Source organism: Piliocolobus tephrosceles, chromosome 1 (assembly GCF_002776525.5).
Source record: "Piliocolobus tephrosceles isolate RC106 chromosome 1, ASM277652v3, whole genome shotgun sequence".
In the NCBI taxonomy this organism is placed as follows: Eukaryota; Metazoa; Chordata; class Mammalia; order Primates; family Cercopithecidae; genus Piliocolobus; species Piliocolobus tephrosceles.
Genome location: NC_045434.1, coordinates 16,488,356 through 16,511,676, shown reverse-complemented (window position 1 = coordinate 16,511,676; position 23,321 = coordinate 16,488,356). Strand labels below are relative to the sequence as shown.

General features: G+C 39.7%; 1 protein-coding gene across 1 annotated transcript in view; it reads left to right on the top strand.

The window, feature by feature from the left end:
* The window catches only part of DISC1 (DISC1 scaffold protein), a 406,407-nt gene that overhangs the window by 352,294 nt on the left and 30,792 nt on the right, over positions 1 to 23,321 (top strand). The window contains exon 11 of the mRNA XM_023191797.3: positions 22,284 to 22,560. Within this exon, the coding sequence (XP_023047565.2) occupies positions 22,284 to 22,560 (277 nt within the window). The remainder of the gene's footprint in view (positions 1 to 22,283; positions 22,561 to 23,321) is intronic.

Sequence of the window (23,321 nt, the reverse complement as noted above, 5' to 3'; positions counted from 1 at the left end):
TATGCCATTGAACTCCAGCCTGAGCAACAAGAGTGAAACTCCATCCCTTGACCAACCAAAATAATAATAATAATAATAATAAATAAAGTAGTACCCTCTTCAGTGTGCTATTATGCAGATTGAATGGTATGAAAAGCATGTTCTTACCATTACTGGCACATGCTCAGTTAACATTTTCCTGCCATTAGTAGCAATAGGATGAGGAGTATTGAAAAGGCTAAAGATTAGAGTTCTGAGAAGAATAATAAGGATTAGATGTCAGAAAGTACGTCATGACATATTTATGTGTATGCGTGTGGGTACACAGAATTTTGAAATAGTTTTCAATTGAAACCTTTGTTTTTAACCAGTAGCACAGGGAAATACTCAGTTTTGCACATATCAATGAATATCTGTTATGTCTGTTAGCCATTTACAACTACTATTGTTGTTTCTGTCATCTCCAGTAAAGTGTTTCTGTATTTTCACAAAAATGAGCAAGACCTACCGCAAAAAATGATCAGGTAAGGGTGACTTTATGGGTCTCCTGCTGTGTATGTGACACCAAAATGACTCGTCACATGAATTCGTAAGTGCTGTATTTGGTTTCAGTGTACAATAGGAGATTGTGGTTCCCAGGTAGAAAAGGAGACTTTGAAATCTTTCTCCTAAAATGAGTGAAAATCTGGTGCCATCAGATCATAGGTTTTGTCATCGGGATGGGATTCAGTCTTGGATCCATCACCCAGCTGGCTAGGTAACTCTGAGCAAACACCAGATGCTCTTCAGCCTGTGTCCTGATCCGTAAAGTTGAGTTCATAATAGTAATACTCGCTTCACAGTGAAATTGTACACTAGAATGAAAGAATGCGTAAAAAGTGTCTCGTACCCTGCCGGGCACAGAGAGGGTGATACACATCAGTCCCCTCATCCAGCATGTTCTAAGTCACCCCTCCCTGTCCCCAGCGTCTCCTGTCTGGGGATCTCAAGTTGGGAATGGTCATCTTTGGATGAAGCTGCCATGTTCATTTGTACTTAGAGGCAGACATTCTATTGGGAATTCAATGGATGCGTAAGGCAGTGTAGGGGAACTGATTTTTAGGGAGCAATATGAAGTCAGAGAAATTGCACAGTCTTGTCTCTACTTACATTCCTCATGGTCCCTTTCATTATTTTATGACAAATGTTACTTCAAGCTACAGTAGTGTTTTCACCAGGGGCTGAAGGAATTGATGATGTTGTTTTCTTCAGAATGAGCTGTAACATCCCTTTGTTCACAGAGATTGTAAATCCTGCATCCTTCAGATTAGATCATGTATGTTCAATATCAGTAGGAAACAAACAGAGAAGTAAATATTTGCTACAAAATGTCTTTCTGCTGCCTTGAAAATGAGTTTCCTAAATCTGACATATCAGTTACCCTGCTTCATCCATTTCACATTTAGAATCAAAGGAAAACAATCCCCCACAGCAAGGAGCCTGTCACTCCACTTGGTGTATCCAGTGAAGATAATGGGACCACAGGGCAGTGGTATTGAATACTGATAAGGATGTGGCAGGCCATGCTTAAAGTTTGGCGTCTCCTTCAAATGACTGGCTGAGAGATGAAAAGAAAACAAAAATTAATCTCCCTCCCAGAACCTTATACTGATTCATTTAGTGGTTGGTTGCTGCTCAGCGGTCTGCCTCCTTCCCCCCCCCCCCATTAATAATCATAATCAAATATCTATTATTGGTTTTCGGCAACAGGGTAATTACTTTCTCTTCCTTATTTTCTGGGACAGTCAGTCTGTTCCTGAGAAAGGGCGATTGTGTAATGGTTCTCCCTACATCAACTCTGAGAAGTCAGTTGTGCCCTGCAGATATTAATGTCAGCCTGTTTGCTCTCTGGTGGAGTGAAAGAAGAAAATAATTTTATTGTGCTATTTTTAGACTTCAATTTAGATTGCAGCCTTCATGATACTTTGTGTACTGGGGATAGAGCTGTGGATGCAGAATTCAGCAGTGAGATGCTCTGGGTTCTACCTGCCCCTGACAGATTTTTTCACTTAGCCTGAATGCCTTAGAACTCTTCAGTCACATTGCCTTCATTGTCAGCTGAAAGCTGAGCCATGACAATAGGGTTAAGATGCACTTTGTATTGACAGTGTTTGCCAGTGGAACTTGCTGCCAGCAGTCTCCAAGTCTGGTATCTGCCTGTAAAGGCCTAATCTGATCTTTTATATGCATAAATAATCAGCACCATACAAATTCTCTACGAACAAAATGAGTTTATTGACCGTTCTTGCTTTTCTAAACAGTTTCCCAGAGGTGATGGATGAAAGCCAGACAAGAAAAAAGTATTTCTTTGCTGGATTTCCTTCTGAACAAACAAGAAGGACCCAGGTACCTGGGACTCCAGGTATCTTTTTCTCAGCTGGGATGGAAGGCCATGAACTAAAGCAGTCTTCCTCATTCTTTGGTATTAGCAATGAGCTGGTCTTAAACTTCAAAGGAATCTAAGAAAGTGCCAGTAATACCTGTCTGAGCTTGTCTTGTGACGTGTATGTTACCACATGTATTAAAATTCAGATCAATTTGCATCTAAATTATATGGATGCATGTGACTTAGCAATCCAGAAGCTGTCAATTTTAGTTTATAAGAACAGCAACTTGGGCCTGGTGTGGTGGCTTACCCCTGTAATCCCAGCACTTTGGGAGACTGGAGCAGGTGGATCATGAGGTCAGGAGTTCAAGACCAGCTTGACCAGTATGGTGAAACCCTGTCTCTACTAAAAATACAAAAATTAGCTGGGCGTGGTGACGCATGTCTGTATAGTCCCAGCTACTCAGGAGGCTGAGGCAGGAGAGTCACTTGAACCTGAGAGGCAGAGGTTATAGTGAGCCGAGATCGCACCACTGCACTCCAGCCTGGGCGACAGAGTGAGACCCTGTCTCAAACAAAAAAGAACCACAACTTGGTCCTTGCTACTCCAAGTGTGGACTGCAGACTGGCAACGTTGATATCACATGGGTGTATTTAAAAATGCAGAATCTCAGGCACTTCCCTAACCTACAAATCAGAACCTGCCTTTTAATAAGATTCCCCAAGTGATTCATAGGCACATAAATTATTTTTAAAGTCACAAATCTTTTAAAAAATCTACCATGATCTGAATGTTTATGTCTCTCTCAAATTCATGTATTTAGACCTAATCCCCAGTGCAGTGATGTTAAGAAGTGGCGCCTTTGGGCGGTGATTAGGTCACGAGGGTGGAGCCCTCCTGAGTGCTGATTAGTGCCCGTATAAAAGAGGGCCCAGGGGGCTCCCATGTTCCTTTCACCGTGTTAGGATACAGCAAGAAGACACCACCTGCAAGAAACCGGGAACTTACCAGATGTCAGATTTGTTGGCCCCTTGATCTTGGACTTCCCACCCTTCAGAACTGTGAGAAATAAATTTCTGTTGTTTATAAGCTGCCCAGTTTATGGCATTTTTATTATAGCAGCCGGAAGAGACTAAGACAGAATCCCATTAAATCTGTGGAACCTCTTCCCATAAAAATGTACCTACACACACAATTTGCATATAATTTCAATGGTGCGAGTTCCATGGACTTCAATGAGACTTCCATTCACTGGAAGCCGAGAGATGCCTGGGGGAGCCCCCAGATGCCATGTGCCCCCAACAATGCTGACCCATACTGCTCTTGGATTGTCACATTGACCAGGTCTTTACCTTCGTGCTCAGACCTTGTCTATGTAAGCAGCACCAGCCTCCGGGGTGTCCCATGCCAGCCTCAGCAGTCCCTTTCATTCATGTGGCTCTCATTAACCAGTCCTTGCTATCATTTTCCTTGCCTGGCTACTCTGGTCTTTTGCTTTCTCCTTCTCCAATTTAGGGACTGGTGGGTACCAAACATTTCAGAATGACCATGAAGTAATAGCAGTTAGCTGAAACATGTCTATCAAGATTCTTTCCTACCCAAATCAGGCTCATAAACAGATGAGATGGAGAAAATAGGTCTTCCTGCTGTTTCGGCTGACGGTCCACCCATTCTGCAGGTCCTGCTGGAAGCTCACTTCTGTGTTCTGGTCTGTGCTTTGATTTCTTCTAATCTTTGGTGATGGCATAAGGATAATGCAACACAGGCTAAAGAAAACCCTTTAAGAAATGTGTTCACTTACTGGGTGATTTGCTTATCACAGGCATGCCCTGACCTTGAAGAGTCCTTGCTCTGGTAAGGAAGCACATGTACATGGATGATTAAAATAAATGCTTCATGTCAAAATACAGGTACAGAATGCTATGTTGCTACAAAGGAAGGAATAACTAGCTTTTCCAAGAGGAGTGAGGGAGAGCATCAAAGAGAGCTGGCTTTTAAGGGATAAAGCAGACATTGCCTGAGACAAGGGCTATAGAATTGCTTATTGTGAGAAACTACAGAGTTGGGAAGACTGAGTTGAGACAGACATATTAGCAGAAGTGAGAGAGCTGCTAAGAATAAGAGCTAGCACTTAGATCCTGGTTGCTCTAGGATGTGCACAGGTGTAAGTGTTTTATATCAAGTACCTGTGCAGTTCTCTCCACAGTCCAACAATCCTTCCATTATGGATGAGGAAACGCATGCGTGGTGAGTTCAGTATCTGACCTAACACTGTGCGGCTGCAAGTGGTGGAACTGGGCTTTGAACCTATGCAGTCTGGCTTCTACACTAGACTTCCGGGCAGAGGGTGCCTCCCTGTGCTTCCAGGATAAAACTTGCAGCACTGCCTTGGCTAGGACTCAAGAGGCACTGTTTTCTCCTCCACTACTGGTTCTGCAGTCTTTCCAACTCTCCACTTCGCCAATGAGCCATGTCCATCCTCACATCACTACGTGTCTGTGTAACACTTAGGGCCACTGAGTTATGGGGGAAAAGAGAAATGGATATTTCTTAGTATTGTCTGGTGGTTCTGTTATCTCACAGTTCATGGAAACCAGATCACTGCAGACATGAGGCATTACCATCAGTCTCAGAGAAGGCCTGACATCCTGTTGTAGATCAGAGAGTCCTGGCCACCACTAAGGTCCTGGAAAGACATGGGGAAGGCAAGCAGAAGCACAGGCAGCCTGAAGAGTCCCCCTAATGCCCCCCCACGCAGGCACCACTCTCCACAGCTAAAGGTGTTTATGGTGTAGGAACCCTGTGGTGGTGGGTTGGGGGATGATAAGGCTGCTTGGATAGGAAACATATGTGATTGGTTTGCACTGCTCCTCATACTGTTGTCAAATTCCTCACTGCTTCTGTGTACTTGGGGTGACAGTCTGACAGCCTGTGAGGTCAGACAAAGCCCAGATTACTTCCCTCACGCCTTTCCGTCTCGCACTTGTGGGCTGCCATTCTTAAAGGAGTCACGTGTGGGCTTTCTTTGCCAGAAGTAGGCATGGCTTAAATCTTTGGGGTTTGGGCACTGGAAATGACTCTACTTCCCCTGCAAACACGCCCTGATGAGGCTGCAGGCCGCTAGCTCTGCTCCTTTTTCAACATCAGAAACAGAGGCTCTCTTCCTTGACTATTGCTGGGACATTTCCCTTCTCCTCCTACTCCTAACTTTGTCACAGACGTCTCCTGAACTGCAGTTACTATGTTTGGAGGTAACATCATCCCCTTCTTTGGTTTGTGGATAGGGAATACCAGATATGAGGGAGAGCATCCCTAAGGCCTTCACCTGACCCCAATCCTGCCTGTATGTCCTGCAGTTCTCATGGTAAGCCGTCAGCCTCGCCCGGTGGCATCTGTGTACATAGCAGCATGGCTCATTCTTTGTCCTCTCTAGAACACAGAATACTTTGGGCACGTTTCTGTGTTTTCTTTCTCCAACAGCCAGATATATGTGTCCACTTAGCTACACATAATTATTGTCTCCATAACTCTTTGACCTACACATTTGTCAGATAAAACATTTTGGGCAAGAGCTCATTAGCAGATCTGTTTCCATCCCACTCTCTTGGCATTTATTAGCGAACCCTCTTCGGGAAGCTGTGTGTTCTGAGAGGTAGGAAGAATAACACATTTTACCTATCGTGTGGGGTCTGGCCAGCACCTATTCTCTCTCCATACATATTCTGGAATGTATTCAGGGGAGAAGCTGAGAGGCGATTTACGAGGAGTGCTCTCTCCTTGTCTTACTCCTGCTTCCCTTTAAAGTTCCTTGACTGCCCTTAGTGTGGCATGTGTTTCCATTTATCCTATAGTTCTCAAGACTCAATGGAGCTCTTGTACTTCTGAAGGCCACTTATTAGGAAGCCCGTCTCCCTGACGTTGAGCTTGCACTGATCAAAACAGGGGCCCCCACAAACCATCACAGGGATATCTATGCAAAGAGGGGATGTTTAGCACCACAGTTAAGGATGGTGCATGCTTTGGCAGAATTACAAAAGGAAAATAAGTGGACAAAGTATGTTCCTTTTTTTTTTATTATTAAAGGGTGTGTGTGGCTTATTTGAGCAACAACAACAACACAACAGAAAGGAGTAAAATGTAAAGGAAAAGCCCCACTTGCTCTCCTCCAACCATGAGGAAGCTGTTAACAGTTTTAAGTGCATCCTTCCAGAAATACCTCCCTCATGTATGGACATATATGTCCTTTTGTTACTTTCAGAAAATTCAAATGGAATCATAACAGAATTTTGTTCTGTGCCTTGCCTGTTTTGCTTAATTTTTCTTGGAGGTCTTTCAACTTTAAAAGGTAAAAGTGGCTGTATGATATGTAACAATAAGTGTGGCTGATTCCAATTTTCTCCATTTGGTTGTTTCCAGTTATTTCTCATGCTGCAATGATCATCCTTTTTTATGTGTCTCTTTTACCTTGTCTAAATGTTCCTGTAGAGTAAATGCCTAGAAGAGGAATAGCTAATGCAAAGGGCATGTGCATTTTAAATTTTGACCAATATTGCTGAATTACTTTCCTAAAAAAGGCAGCTGACATATCCCTCACCTTTAAAACAGCAAACTATACAACTCCGAGGCCTTTGTCTCCGAGTCTGCGCATCTTTATGTTGGATGCAAATCATATATTGATTGACTGTTTTTTTTTTCTTCCTCTGCCTTTTTTGCTTATTTTCTTTTGGGATATTTGCTTTTTTACTTCTTGGCTTTCACAAATGTTTGCTGGTTAAGAAATCTAACTCATAGACCATGCAACATGTTGGAAATATTTTTTCCTAATATGTCATTTATATTTTGACTTTCATTTATGGCACATTTGCCACATAAAAGTTTACATTGATATGTATCTAGATTTTTCACTGTTTTTTTGCTTTTGGGTTTCAGGTTTGTGTTTGCTTAGAAAGGTTTTCCCCGCTTCGAGTTAGAGTCAAATAATGTAAAAATTTTCATTTAGATATTGGGCAGCTTAGAAGCCAATACTGGACTGGCCACTGGCCAAATAGAGTGGCATGTTGAGACTTACCCTGAGACTTTAGTTTCTAATGCAGTGAATCCATTGGGATCACTTATAGAAAAGGATTTTACCCTATCAATCTTTACTAGAATGGATATTTTTAAACAATTTTTTTGTGCTTTTCATTGTAGGAGTCCTTTGAACGTAGTTTCCCTGAGTGTTTGTTCAGTTCATTAGTTATTGAGTTCTTATAGTGGATGACATCTTGCTAGACTACAGGCTTCATAGGGTTTTAAAAAATGAACATGAAATATTCTCAAACCTCATTAATTACATACAGTAGAAGAAGGCACCTGTAGACAAAACCCAGAGATCAAGGCGGACTGTAACAACTCTCTTGAGAGTACTACAAATTGCCATGTGGTTCAGAGAAAGATGACATCACATATGGTTGTGAGGTCAGGGAAGAGTTTTGTATTAAAGTGACGTGAGCCTTGAGATGGGCCTTGATGAAATGATTGGATTTCAATGTGCGTGGATTTTGGAGAAACGGCATAAGAAATAGGCATCTGTAATTAGAAACTTGTGCCTTTGTTCTGTGAAGAGAGAGAGGTCCTCTTGGCGGGTATGTGGAGAACTCACAGGGGTGCAATGAATGAGGAGTCCAGAGTAGGGCCGAGGGCATCTTGGGAAAGGCCTCTGAGAATTTTGCTCTCCATTTGACAAGGAATAAGAGACATTCACGTTTTTGGAGCAGTAATAGATGGGATAGATTGGAAGTATGAAATATTTGAAGGCAGAAAGGCCTATCACTAATTGTAGTTTTCCTGGAGTAAAGAAATAAAATGCTTAATTTGGGGTAGTGCTGGAAATGGGGGACCTGAACAATATTCTCAGTTTATAATCTATAAGAGGGTACTGGGGCTGAGGGAAAGAAGAAGCTTAAAAATGACCAAGATTTCTAGCCTTCATTTGGTTCACTCTCTTAACATGCATTGAGTGCTTGCTTTATGTCAGCACTGTGCTGGGCGCTTGGACTGGAGGAGTTGGCAAGAGACAGGATCCCTGCTCTCAAGGGGCCACAGACAGCAAACTGGCCAGGATGGTGGCAGGTATAAGGACACCATGAATAAAAATGGAGAAATTAAGAAGAAGAGCTTATTTGATGGGGATCCCTAATAACTTTGATTTTGTGTCTTAAAACTTCAATTCTTGCTTCAGATAATGATCAATTTAATTATTCCTGGTGGTGGTCTCTTTCTGTCTTCACCCTGGTATACTATGCAGTGATACAGGAAAATAAATTGTTATTCAAGTTTTAAGTAGGCTGTAAAGTTGGAAAGCACTTTAAAATGCGAGGCTGGTTTGCTTATCCACAACAGGAAAGGGAAGTTTGTTATGCTAATGATTAGAATAGATCTTTGATTTCTGATGATATCTTAGTTTCTTCACCTGTGAAATAGAGACCTGTCCTAAAACAGTCCTTGTACTTTGCTCACAATTTGGTGAGTCATAAATCTGGGAAGGTCTTGCCTGGGCATTTCTCTGTGCGGGGCTGCGCCAGGACTCATGTGACTCGCAACGGCAACAGCTGTCAGCTGGGATCCCAGTGGGGGCCACCGACTAAGCATGTAGTCCCTCCAGCATGACAGTCTTGGGATAGATAGACTCCTCGCATGACAACTGGCTTGCCCCAGAGCAAAGGTCCCAGAAGAACCAGGTGGAGGCTATGGGGCCTTTCCCTACCTTGCCTTGGAAGTTAGATGGCATTACTCCCTCTCTGTTCCATTGGTTACTCCAAGGAAGGCACCAAAGTCAGCCCAGATTCAAGAGAGGAGGATATAGACACCAGCTCTTTATTATAGGAATGTCAACAGTTTAAAGGTTATGTTTTAAAAACACTACAATGTAGCAACACCATCTTACCTCATGAGGTTGTCTTGAAGACTAAATTAAGTAATATATGTACAACCCTTGGAACAGCACCTGACCAAAAACTATTAACAATGGTGATGGTGGTGGTGGGAGTGGGGATGGGGATGAGGATGATGAGGATGATGATGAGTAACTGCACTGCCTTTCTGCAAAATGTCCCTTATTGTCTGGCAGGCTGAGTTTTGGAAAGAATGGTTTTACCTAATTTATATTTCCTATAACTATGAAGGGAATTGTCATAGGTTAATTGCCTTAATCTCATCACATTCTAACTAAGAATCCAGGGAGGGGTTGCTATCCATTGTGTTCCAAGGGAGATCTGAACATAAACCAAATTCTATTAGGAAGGGCAAAACAAGAAAGAGTGGGTAGTTTCAACCAACGACGACCTCTACAGATTCCTTGTTAAATACTCTTTCTTATATTACATTTCTTCCTTTCATACTATGAAATGGCATTGGAGAAGGAGGCTAAAATTTCCAAAAGTTCAGTGGAAAATAGTGTTACTTTTTCCTTCTTAGAAAATAAAAGACAAAGGAGTAAAATTTAAACATTTCTAATGACAACATTTATTTTTCTGAATTGGAGGTTAAGTTGCCCAGAGTGCCTACAGACACATGAGGACTATTCTACCTTCATCAGTTTGCAGCAGAAAATTTAGTACTATTGGCCATTCACACATCAGATACTTTACACTGTCATGTAAAACGACCTGGTTATTTTCAAAGCTTCCGAGAAATGGAGTAAAATACTAAGGCCCTTTAAGTGAACTTATTAATAAATCAGGAAAGAGACTTTGGTTATAAGAGCTGAAACTCTAGGCATCTGTGTCAGAACTCAGTATTTCCTTTCCTAAAATTGATAGAAGCCTACAAACTCACTGCCGATCCTCTCCCACAGCACCATTCCCCATAGAAAACCCCACAGAAAAACACAAACATGCCTGAGTCTCAGGAGGATTCAAGCCACACTCAGATGATCTCCTAGACCCCATTTTACTTCCAACTGGCAGGAATAACAGGAGTGGTGAATATCAATTCTGTTCTCAAGAACTTACCCCCAAACCCTGAAATTGTATCTTCTAGCTGCCTCATTACTGGTTGTGAAAACATCACCAAAGATCTCACACAGTTCAAGTAGCTATGAGTCATTCTCTTAAAGAATGATTACTAGTGACCTAATTGTTTTCCCCGGGCAGAAATAACAAAGCTTCTCAAGACTGCAAAATCAACCACTGCTCTCTTTAGTACAAACTGATGCAATAAGCAGGTATCTTAAAAATCTAAAGCTTGATGAAATTATTATGTATTATGAAATTACACTGTAATTTTACAACTGCGTATTTTCCTCGGCACTTAGCATAGCATCCCCTCAAACTGGCTTCCAAACTTTGACATGTGCATTCTAAGAGAAGTTTGGGGACTAGCCCTACCCTCACTCAGGGTACACATCCTCTATCCCATCAAATAGCAAATAGACACAACGTTACAGTATTCCAGTCATTATACTGTAGAACATTATTTACAGAAGCAGCAAACCTTTTTTTCTTAGGAAAGTTATAAGCTAGGCTGCTGCCTGTTTCTTTTGAATCCAGCCTTGCACACACCATAGAAGCCAGAGAGATGTTGATGGATCTGTCAAGTTCATAATAAAAAATAACAGAGAACTCCTCAGGTAACTGAAGGTGATTTGGCCCACGTGTGGGGAGGAAACAGATGATAGTGTGGAGGAGGGCTTTTCAGACATGACCTTTTCTTCCTCCTTCACATTGCTGAGGAAGGCCAATCCTACCTAGGTGCTTCCAGAAACAAACCCCTGCTGGCAGTGAGGCTCGGGGTGTTGAGGCTAGACAAGCAGTAGCAGAGGAGCACTGCCTGGGAAGGGGTCAAGCAGATGGCCAGGATTTCAGCATCCCCGTCCTCCCTGTTCCCCAAGGGGTGGGTAATTACAACTGAGGGAGACTATATTTCTGGGAGCACAGATGATTCCCCCAGAGTATCTTTTCCCTGCACCCGTCTAGCACCTGAACACACTGGGACCTGCACAAGTTAGGGCCTGGGCAGTATCCACTTTTCCAAAGACCCAAGAACAGCCTAAGCAGTTAATATGCCTAAGAACATAAGAACTCCTTTGGAAAATAAACAAGACTGCTTTGGAGGACAGCTGTTACAAAAGAACAAGAATAAATGGAATGGCTAAAACCTGAAGTGTAATTATTGAAGTAGAAATGCAAGGTGTTCAACGCACCTATCAAATATTCCCCAAAGATAAGGAAGGATATTGGAAACATGACATAAAACATGAAACCCTAAAAAGGAGTCAAATGGAAAATCAAAGAATGCAAAGTATAATTTTTTTTTTAAGTTTCAGTAAATGCATTGAATGCCAAATGGATTCAGCTGGGAAACCAATGGGTGAGCCAGAAGATCTCAGAAATTCTCAGAGGACATCAGCAATAGTCAGAGAGAGGGAAAACTTAAAAGATAAGTGAAGCAATTTGAAGAATAGCGTTCATGTAAAAAGAATCCCAGAAGGAAGGAAAACAATCAGTAGAAGAATGGAAGGAAACATATGAGAGAAAGATTGAAAACCACCCAGAAAAAGGAATAAGTATAAAATCTCAGACTGATGGGCCTAGGAGAGTGCAAAACAGGATAGAAAAAAAGGGGAGAGGCATACCTCAATAGGTTGTAATAACATTTACATAAAACAGTGGTAGAGAGAACATTCTAAGAGCAGGTCAATTACTAAAGGATGAGAACTAGATTGATCTCAGACTTCTCAATAGACCACATCGTACAAGAGGCTATCAAGTAATATTTTCAAAATGTGGAACCAAGAATATGAAATAAAACCATTATTTAAAAGGGACTGTGAGACCTGGAAATACATAAAAGATTTATCATGCACAAGCTTCTTGGGAATATTCTTAGAGGAAGTATTTCAAGAAGATGAAAAGTCTAGGAGGATAATATGAGCTGTGTCACAGAGTATGCAAATAAACCTTAGCAAATTTTTTACTGTTGATGAAATAGAGAACTTACAAATCAAACAAACAACAAAAATAAATCTTAATAAAAACCTGGAATTAAAATATAGCCTCAAAATATATATCAATTTATTGCTTCAGGGGTGGGATGGGGTAGAATGAGCGTGAGGTGAAAGTATACTAACGCACTTTTCTTCTTGTTTGGGTGGAAGATGTAGAAATTGAAAAGCTCAGCAAATGTATACGGAAAAACATAAATATGATCTTATAGATGCAAAGGAAACTACCAGAAGACAAAAATATAATGTATAATTTTTAGACCAATAGAAGAAGATTTGATCCACTCAATGGAAAGTAGGAAAATATTTTTTAAAAATGTTTAAAAAGTAAGGGAGGATTTCTGATCTGGGAAAAAAGGCATGGACCCATTTCTCTCTGCTTCTTCCCACTAAATGCAATTCTAAATCCTGAAAATAATGCAAGAGCTAATTGAAGGAGAACTCTAAAAGACTGTGAGAGGACCATAATCTGCCTTGGGACTGCAGGACTAGAGGGAAAACATAGCTTCAGGGCTTCCTACATACCTACCTCATGAAAAAAGACAACCTAGACCTGGATTCCCTGACCTCCAACCAAGCAGCCAAGGGCAGCTCAGCTAGGTTTATTCCTGCTCTGGATTTGGAGCTGCTAACAATAAGCAGCCAGGGGGGTGCTCTCCTTCTCTGCTGGCCTCCAACTCCCTCCCCTCCCAGAGACACCCGGTTAGCCAGGAGCCCCTGGCAAGGGGGACCCTGCCACAACAGATGCCCAGCCTGGGAAGTGTCCTCCTCTCCCCTCCCTGCCCCACCAGGGGCCAGAGCCTGAGACTTTACACCCCCACCAAGAGACATTCAGTTACTGACCTGGGGGGAGGCCCCTTCTGCCCCTTCAGCTAGCACCATCAGGGACCAGTGGAAGTTCTCATAGAGCCAGATGAATCAAGCAGACAAACGACAACAACAACAATAACAACAACAACAACAACAACAACAAAACAACCAACTCAAAACAAAAACTCAAAGCCAAACAAACAAAAGGAACCACACCGTAATGGCTTCAAATATCAAAATTCCATTGGAACCACATATAGACGGGACAGGACCTACATGATAAAGCTAAACAGAATTCCCTCATAAAATAAAATACTTAAATAGAACTCAACGTTTTTTTAGCATAATGACCCACATGCCCAAGATATAATTAGGAACCATTCATCATAATAAAAAACAAGGAAATCACAGCTTGGATGAGGAAAGACAATCAACTGAAAGAAAGAAACCAGCATGGAGATGAATCAGATGTTGGAATTACGTGACAAGAATTGTGTGCAGTCATCATGAAAATGCTTCAATAAGCTATTACAACAAATGAAAAAATTAGAAAAGGTCAGCAAAGATACAGAAATTTTTTAAAAAACCAAATGTAAATTATAGAACTAAAAATACGAAAACAGAAATAACAATCTCACTGCATAGGCTCAATTGTAGAGTAAAGGTGACAGAGAATAGATTCAGTGAAATTGAGAACAGATTAATAGAATTTACCCAATCTGAACAAGAAACAATGGACTGAAAAAAATGAACAGAGCCTCTGGGCTCTGTGGGACATAGCAAAAGATCCACCATTTATATCATTGGATTCTAAAAGGAGAAAAGGAGAGTGAGGCTAAAGAATATTTGAAGAAACAATGGCTAAAAACTCCTAGAATTTGGTGAAAGGCACAATCCTACAGATTCAAGAAGCTACACAAATCCCCACGAGAATAAATACAAATAAATCCACACTAACACACATAAGAATTGAATTTCTGAAAACTAAAGACAAGGAAAAATCCTTGAGAACACCCAGAGAGATTTATTACCTATAGGGAAACAAAATTTCAGTAACAGTGAATTTATCATCTGAAACTATGGAAGCCAGAAAGAAGCGGCACAATTATCAAATGATAATAGAAAAGAACTGTCAACCTAGAATCCTACATCCAGCAAAATTATCCTTTAAGAATGAAGAGGAAATAAAGATATTCCCAGATGAAGAAAACTACGTGTATTTCTTGTTAGCAGATTAAAGATTAGCTAGATGAATTTCTCTTAGAGATACAGAAAGGAATATAGAATAATGAAAAGAGTAGAAACACAGTAGACTATCCTTTACTTCATGAATTTTATGTATTCTATTATGGTTATTGAGACAAAAATGTTAATGTCATCTGATACTTAAGACAATAATATTTTATTTTATTTTATTTTTGAGACGGAGTCTTACTCTGTCACCTAGGCTGGAGTATAGTGGCGCGATCTCGGTTCACTGCAACCTCCACCTCCCAGGTTCAAGCAATTCTCCTATCTCAGCCTCCTGAGTAGTTGGAACTACAAGCATGTGCCACTGTGCCAGCTAATTTTTGTATTTTTAGTAGAGACGGGGTTTCACCATATTGGTCAGGCTGGTCTCTAACTCCTGACCTCAGGTGATCCACCTGCCTCACCCTCCCAAAGTGCTGGGATTACAGGTGTGAACCAACACGCCAGGAAATAATATTTTGAAGTGCAGAAGGTAGAGACTGAAATGGAAGGGAGGCTTATTTGATACTTAAAGTAGCAAAATATTGGTGCCAGCTGATGGTGATGCCACCAGCATATTGTAACACACAGAACAATTGTTATGCAAAATATACCAAGAGATATAATCCAACGTATTATAAATAAATTGAGATGAAATGATTTTTGGCAAATGTATAAAAGTAATTCAATGAAGGAATAATAGAATTTTTAACAAATGGAGCTGGAGCTATTGAACATTCATAAGCAAAAAGATGAACTCAAACTAAGTCTCATACTTCTTACAAAAATTAACTTAAAATGGATCAAGGACCTAATTGTAAAATATAAAACTATAAACCTTTTAGGAAAAAAGAGGAGTCAGTCTTTGAGACCTAAGGCAAGGCAAGAATTTCTAAGACTCGACACTAGAAGCACAGTCAAGTAAAAGGAAACATTGATAGACTGAACCTCTTTGAAGTAAAACCTTTTGCTCTGTAAAGATTCACGTGAAGAGGATGAAAGGACAAGCTAGAGACTGGGAGACATGTTTGTAACCATATATATCTGACAAATCATTAGTATGTAGAATGTATAAAGTCTCAAAACTCAATACTAAAAAATGTTAATTTGAGTAGAAAAGAGGCAAAAGACATAAAATATACCTCACTGAAGAGGCTATATGGATGGCAAAGAAGCACATGAAAAGATAGTCAGCATCATTAGACATGAGGGTAATGGAAATTGAAGCTGCAATGAGATAGTATTGCACACCTCTCAGAATGGCAGAAACAAAAAAAAATTATAACACCAACTACTGATGAAGATCCAAGATCACTCATACATTTTTGATAAGAATGCAAATGGTATGGCCACTCTGAAAAACAGTTTGGCAGTTTCTTTCAAAACTAAACGTGTAACTATGATACAGCCCAGTAATTGTGCTGTTAGACAATTATTTCAGAAAAATGAAAATTTAATTTCACACAAACACCTGTGCACAGATGTTCATAGCATCTTTTATTCATAATATCCCCAGACTAGGAGTATCTGAAATGTCTGTCTGTGGGTGAATGGTTAAACACACTGTGGTACATACATAGCATGGAATACTACTCAGCAGTTAAAAAGGAACAAACAATTGATATGTGAATCTCCAGGGAGTTATGCTGAGCATACACACACACACATACACACACACACACACAAGCCAATTCCTGAAGGTATCTACTGTATGATTCTGTTTATATAACATTTTTGAAATGACAACATTTTAAAAAGGGGTAACAGACTTAGTGGTCTCCAGGGACTAGGGAGGGGAGGCATAGGACGTAGGCAGGTGTGGTTATAAAAGGGGACATGCAGATTCTTGTGATAATTGAATTGTTCTGTAGCTTGAATGTGGTAAGGGGTACCTGAACTTACATAAGTGATACAGTTGTGTATCACTTATGAAAACACACACACAATGGGAACTCTGACAAAGATCGGTGGATTTTATCAATGTCAATATGCTGGCATGATATTGCACTATTGTTTTGCAAAGTGTTACCATTTTGAAGAACTGGGTAAAGGTACGTGAGATCTCTCTATATTCTTTCTTACAATTGTATATGAATTTAATAAAAAGAAAAAGGAAAATAGAAAAAAGAAAAAAGGGAATTTTTTAATTGAAAAACTGGGCTAAAATCAATGAGAAAACACCAATAATTACACAGTAATTACAATTATTGAGAGTACATGGGTTAAAACCAGCAATCCAAAGATAAAATCTTAGAATGGGTTTTATACAATTCAGCAAATGTTTTGTGTTGGAGTCGTTTTAAAAATATGCAAATAGACTGAAAACATAGAATGGTAAAAAGATAAAATTGAACTAAAAGAGTGTTGGAATAACAATTTTAATATCAGACAAAATAGACTTTAAGGCCAAAATATAATATCAATAATGAAAATTGTCATACAAAGAAAAGAAGCAGTTAGAAAATGTAATGATTGGAACCCCTAGGGTATCTAACATCATAATCTGAGACTAATAAAACAACCAATAAAATTATGGGAGGAAATAGAAGAATCAAGAATTATAGTTGGAAATTTAAAACACTCATTTCAGAAACTCATGGATGAAGCAAACAACAAGAAAAACAAATACATAAAAATTTTAATAACATAATATGCCTTCACTTTCCTTTCAATGAACACAATGCTCATTCTTTTCGGACACATATAGAAATTTTACAAAAATCAATGAAGTACTAGGTGACAGAAGAACCCTCAGATAATTTTATAGAGTTAATTCTTAACCAGTATGCAATAAAATTAGGTATTAATCTAACAAAAAGGGAGGTGAAAAAAATCTCTTCTATTTAGAAACTAAAAAACATATCTATCACTATACAATCCTTGAATTAACAAGGGAACCATTAGGAAAGATAATGAAAACCGCTGTCTGTAAAATCTGCTGGACAATGATGCTGTAAATTCTAAAAAAAGTATAATGCTATTACAGAAAAATATTTCAAATTGATAGATTTTGTGATGGGCCCACAAGTGTTTGCTAAATTATTTTCCATATTTTTCTGTATGTTGCAATGAGCTGAGATCACACTGCACTCCAGCCTGGGCAACAGAGCGAGACTCTGTCTCAAAAAATACATATATATATATATATATATATATTTAATATATTTAATAATTAAAAATTTAAATAAACATATATTGGATATGGTTAAAGTATTACTCAGACAAAAATTAAGAGCTTTAAATATGCTTATTATAACATTAAAATATCAAAAGAGGAAAATATGAAAAAGAAAACAAATGAGTTAAGTGTTTAACAAAAGCTAATAGAAAGTAAGATAATAAATTCAAAGAAATGGGGAAAATGGAAATATAAGATAAGAACAAATCAATGAAATAGTGAAAAATGATTAATATGAAGATTAACAAAGGAAAAAACAGTTCTTTGAAAAGAGTAATAAGATAGCAAACCTTTGATAAGACTGAATAAGATAAATCAGAAAAAGAATAAGTAAAACACATCCTGGAAAGGAGATCTACAAACAAGTAATTTTTAAAATAGTTTCAAAAAATATGAACAAACATGTAACAATACATTTGAAATTCATTCAAAAAGGATTAATTTATATAAAGGATATAAAATATTAAAATGGACAGAAGAATAAATGGAAAACTTGAATAGAGTGTAAAAGTTAAAGATATTGAAATGGTAATAAAATGTCTCCTTCAACAAAACCCTTGGGAAAAGGATAGGGAACCCAAGAAAGGAATAAATAGGCAATGAATATGAAAAGATAATTCACAGAAGAAAATCTGAGTGGCTATGAAATGATCCTAGTGGAGAAATGCAACTTCAAACGAGGTCCTACCTTTTACCTATTAGATTGGCTAAAATTAGGAAAACGAAAAATACCAAAGTGCCCCCAACTAAGGACTGTTGGTTCTAGTGTGGACCAGACCCCATTCCTGCACTGCTGCTCCAGTGCATCTCTCAGAAAATCTATTCCCTCCCTCCCTTCTTTCCTTCCTCATTTCCTTCCTTCTTTCCTACTTCCCTTCCTTCCATCCTTCTTTCCTTCCTTCCTTCTTTCCTCCCTTCCTTCCTACTTCCCTTCCTTCCTTCCATCCTTCTTTCCTTCCTTCCTTCTTTCCTTGCTTCCTTCCTACTTCCCTTCCTTCCTTCCTTCCTTCCTCCTTTTCTTATTATATTTTCTTTCTCTTTTTGTTATTTTATATTGGCATGGACATAAAATACACACATCATGAATGTACTGCTTGATGATTTTTCACAAAATGAACTCATGGAATCATCACCATCAAGAAATAAAATGCTTCTTGTACATGAGAAGTCCCGTTATGCCTCTCCCATTATAAGCCACCATGCCAAGCTTATTTTACTTTATTTTTGAAGAAAATTCAAAATGATTGCATAGTTCTAGATTGCCAATTAATGTCTTTCAGCATTTTAGAGATGTTTTATTGTCTCCTAGCTTTCACTGTTTCTGTCATCCATATTTTTGTTCGTTTGAAGTTAAGATGCCTTTCTTTTCTCTCACTGCTTTTAAGAGTTTTGTTCTGTCTTTGATGTTTAGAAATTTCATTATGATGGGCCTAGGTATGTGTTTTCTTTGATCTTTTCCTATTTTGAATTGTAGTGCTTCCTAAATGTGCGGTGTGATGTTCTTTGTCAACACATGGTAAATGTGTGGTGTGATGTTCTTTGTCAACGCATGGTATTTTCAGCTGATAATCTCTTCCAATATTACTTCTGCCTAATTCCTTCTTTATCCTTCTGATCTCATCATTTATGGACATGGGCTTTGGGAGAATGTTAATTAGTATGTACAAGAAAATAGGGAATATGATGGGAATTTTGACAGAGAACTGGAATATATAGAAGAAAATCCAATTAAAAGTAACTGAAACTTAGAACACAATAGTAGATTGAACAGCAGATTCAAGACAGTAGAAGGAAGGGTTATTAAATGGAAGATAGGTCTGTAGAAAATATCTGGCATGAAGCTGTCTGGATGGAAGAAAATATATATTTTCATTGAAAATTCCTGATTTTTGGTTTTCCAAAAAAAGTCAAAATTTTTGTCAACATTGAATTTACATCCCTCATAATTTCAGTGTGCCTGAGTTGATGAGTTGATGATGTGCTCCGTATATAGGGATATGTACTCCCAACTAGCCAGAGTCACTCCTTTTTATTATCTTCTACCAATGAGGCTGAATATTAGTTGTCATGGTTTATATCATCCCTTCTCTGCTCCACACATTTATATTGCATGCTGGGCATGCTATGTATTTGAGTTCATGATCCATGTTGAAGATGCCATAAAGATACCCCAAAATGTGAAAGAGACTTGGAACTGGGTAACAGGCAGAGGTTGGAACAGTTTGGAGGGCTCAGAAGAAGACAGGAAGATGTGGGAAAGTTTGTAACTTCCTAGAGACTTGTTGAATGGCTTTGACCAAAATGCTGATAGTGATATGGATAATGAAGTCCAGGCTGAGGTAGTATCAGATGGAGATGAGGAACTTGTTGGGAACTGGAGCAATTGTTATGTTTTACAAAGAGATGGGCAGCATTTTGCCCCAGCCCTAGAGATCTCTGGAACTTTGAACTTCAGAGAGATGATTTAGGGTATCTAGTGGAAGAAATTTCTAAGCAGCAAAGCATTCAAGAGGTGACTTGGTGCTCTTAAAATAATTCATTTTTATGCATTCACAAAGAGATGGTTTGTAATTGGAACTTATGTTTAAAAGGGAAGCAAGGCATAAAATTTTAGAAAATTCACAGCCTGATGATGCAATAGAAAAGAAAATTCCATTTTCTGAGGAGAAATTCAAGCTGGCTACAGAAATTTGCATATGTAACAAGCAGCCAAATGTTAATCCCCAAAACAATGGAGAAAATGTCTCCAAGGCATGTCAGAGGTCTTCATGGCAGCCCCTCCCATGACAGGCCTGGTGACCTAGGAGGAAAAAATGGTTTTGTGGGCTGGACCCAGGGCCTTGCAGCTTTGTGCAGTCTCAGGACTTGGTACCCTGTGTCCCAGTCATGACTAAAAGGGGCCAATGTACAGCTCAGGCTGTTGCTTTACAGGGTGCAAGCCCCAAGGCTTGGAGGCTTACATGTGATATTGGACCTGTGGGTGCACAGAAGCCAAGAATTGAGGTTTGAGAACCTCTGCCTAGATTTCAGAGGATGTACGGAAATGCCTGAATTTCCAGGCAGAAGTTTGCTGCAGGGGTGGAGTGCTCATGGAGAACCTCTGTTAGAGCAGTGTGGAAGGGAAATGTGGGGTCAGAGCCCAGAGACAGAGTCCCCACTGGGGCACTGCCTAGTGGAGCTGTGAGAAGAGGGCCACCATCCTCCAGACCCCAGAATGGTAGATCCACTGATAGCTTGCACCATGTACCTGGAAAAGCTGCAGACACTTAATGCCAAACTGTGAAAGCAACCAGGAGGGGGACTTTACCCAGCAAAGCCATGGGGGTGGAGCTGTCCAAGACCATGGGAACCAATTTCTTGCATCAGCATGACCTGGTTGTGAGACATGGAGTCAAAGGAGATCATTTCAGATCTTTAAGATTTGACTGCTTGGATGGAATTTGGAGTTGAATGGGGCCTGTAACCCCTTTGCTTTGGCCAATTTCTCCCATTTGGGATGGAGCATTTATCCAATGCCTGTACCCCCATTATATCTTGGAAGTAACTAACTTGCTTTTGATTTTACAGGCTCCTAGGTGGAAGAGACTTACCTTGTCTCAGATTAGACTTTGGACTTGGAATTTTGGGCTAATGCTACAATGAATTAAGACTTTGGGGTACTGTTGGAAAAGCATGATTGGTTTTGAAATTTGAAAGGGACATGAGATTTGAGAGGGGCTGGGGTGAAATGATATTGTTAGGCTTTGTGTCCCCACCCAAATTTCATCTTGAATTGTAATCCCCATAGCCCCCAAATGTCAAGGGAGAGATCAGGTGTAGGTAATTGAATCATGGGGGCAGTTTCCCCAGTGCTGTTCCCAGGATAGTGAGTTCTCATGAGATCTGGTGGTTTTATAAGGGGCTCCTCCCCCTTCGTTCTGCAATTCTCCTTCCTGCCACCATGTGAAGAAGGTGCCTGGCTTCCCCTTCACCTTCTGCCATGATTGTCAGTTTCCTGAGGCCTCCCCAGCCACGCTGAACTATGAGTCAATTAAACCTCTTTCCTTTATAAATTAACCAGTCTTGGGCAGTTCTTTTTAGCAGAATGAAAACAGACTAACACAAAGAGTCTAGCAATAGAGTAGAGAACAACATAGTTACAAGCCCTGCCCTCAGGGAAAAGAAAACAATAATCACATAAATAATTAGAATTGTGATAAATATTCTGAAATAAAAGTAAAAAATGCTAAGAGATCCATCATATTTTCCAGTTGGAAGGCAGGGAATGTTTCTCCCAAAAAGGTTATTTAAGCCGAGTTCTGAAGATAATATAATTTAGTCAGATGAAGGCTTGGGTGTATGTGTGTTGGTGGGGAATGGACGGAGAGAGATGATCTAGCTTGGAAGAATTGGACAGGTCTGAGGATTCAAAGCAAGACAGTAAGGCTGGAAATACAGATATGAGCAGAAACTGTGTTGTATTGGGCTGCTGAGTCTGGAAAAATACATAGGATTTTGGATGCCTTTGCAGACCAAGCAGCTAAGGACCAACACATTTCATGGTGACTTGATGGTGTACAAATTTGGTCCCTCTGATACATCTTCTAGTTGAAGTAATTTATCACTGTGAAATTAAGTCATCAAGTGTAAGATGACTGGCTGACTTTTAGCCTGGTAGACTAGGTATTGACCTGGTATGATGAAACATCACTGAGGTTATTTTTATGCCTTTGTTTCCTCTGTTTCCTCTCTGTCTCAGCTGCAAGTGTCCACTGCTTGGGAAAGTGTGGGAAGCTGACTTGGAAGCTTGTCGATTGCTTATCCAGAGCCTACAACTCCAGGAAGCCAGGGGAAGCCTGTCTGTAGAAGATGAGAGGCAGATGGATGACTTAGAGGGAGCTGTCTGTATAGCTGCTCCTCCCATTCCCCCCAGGCTCCACTCCGAGGATAAAAGGAAGACCCCTTTGCAGGCATTGGAAGAATGGAAGGCTCACCTGATCCCCTCTCTGTACTGTGCTGGAGGCGAACAGAAAGAGGTCTGTCCTTTCCACATGGCCTCTAGAGGGGACCCGTATTCTAAGAGGTGCTTTGGGACCATGCTCCAAATGGGAACAATACATATTGGGAGGGCTTCCCATTGAGCATATAAACTTTTAAAAGTTTCAGTAACTTGAATATGATTACAAAATAATGTAGAATTTTTGTCAAAGTTTGAAATATAGAAGAGCAAAAAAACCCAACTTTTGGCATATTTAGTTCCATTTTCATTCTGATTTAGTGGCTAGAATTAGAATATGCAGTCTAATATAGAATTACCATATATAGCATACATTATATATGTCATATATAACAGTTATCATACACACTATAGATTATATATGCCATACATGATATTTAACATATATACTATACATTATATATCATATATCATATGATATTTAATTATATATTTAGAATCTATATATTACAATATATTATTATTTATTTGAATGAAACATTCAAATATATGTATTTATCCCATTAATTGTTTTTACCAAAACCAGATCGTAATGAATATTTATAATGTTCTTCTTTCATAAACACAACTAAAGTTTGGCCTGAGATATATGTATTACAAATTAAAGGCCGGGCACGGTGGCTCAAGCCTGTAATCCCAGCACTTTGGGAGGCCGAGACGGGCGGATCACGAGGTCAGGAGATCGAGACCATCCTGGCTAACACGGTGAAACCCCGTCTCTACTAAAAAATACAAAAAACTAGCCGGGCGAGGTGGCGGGCGCCTGTAGTCCCAGCTACT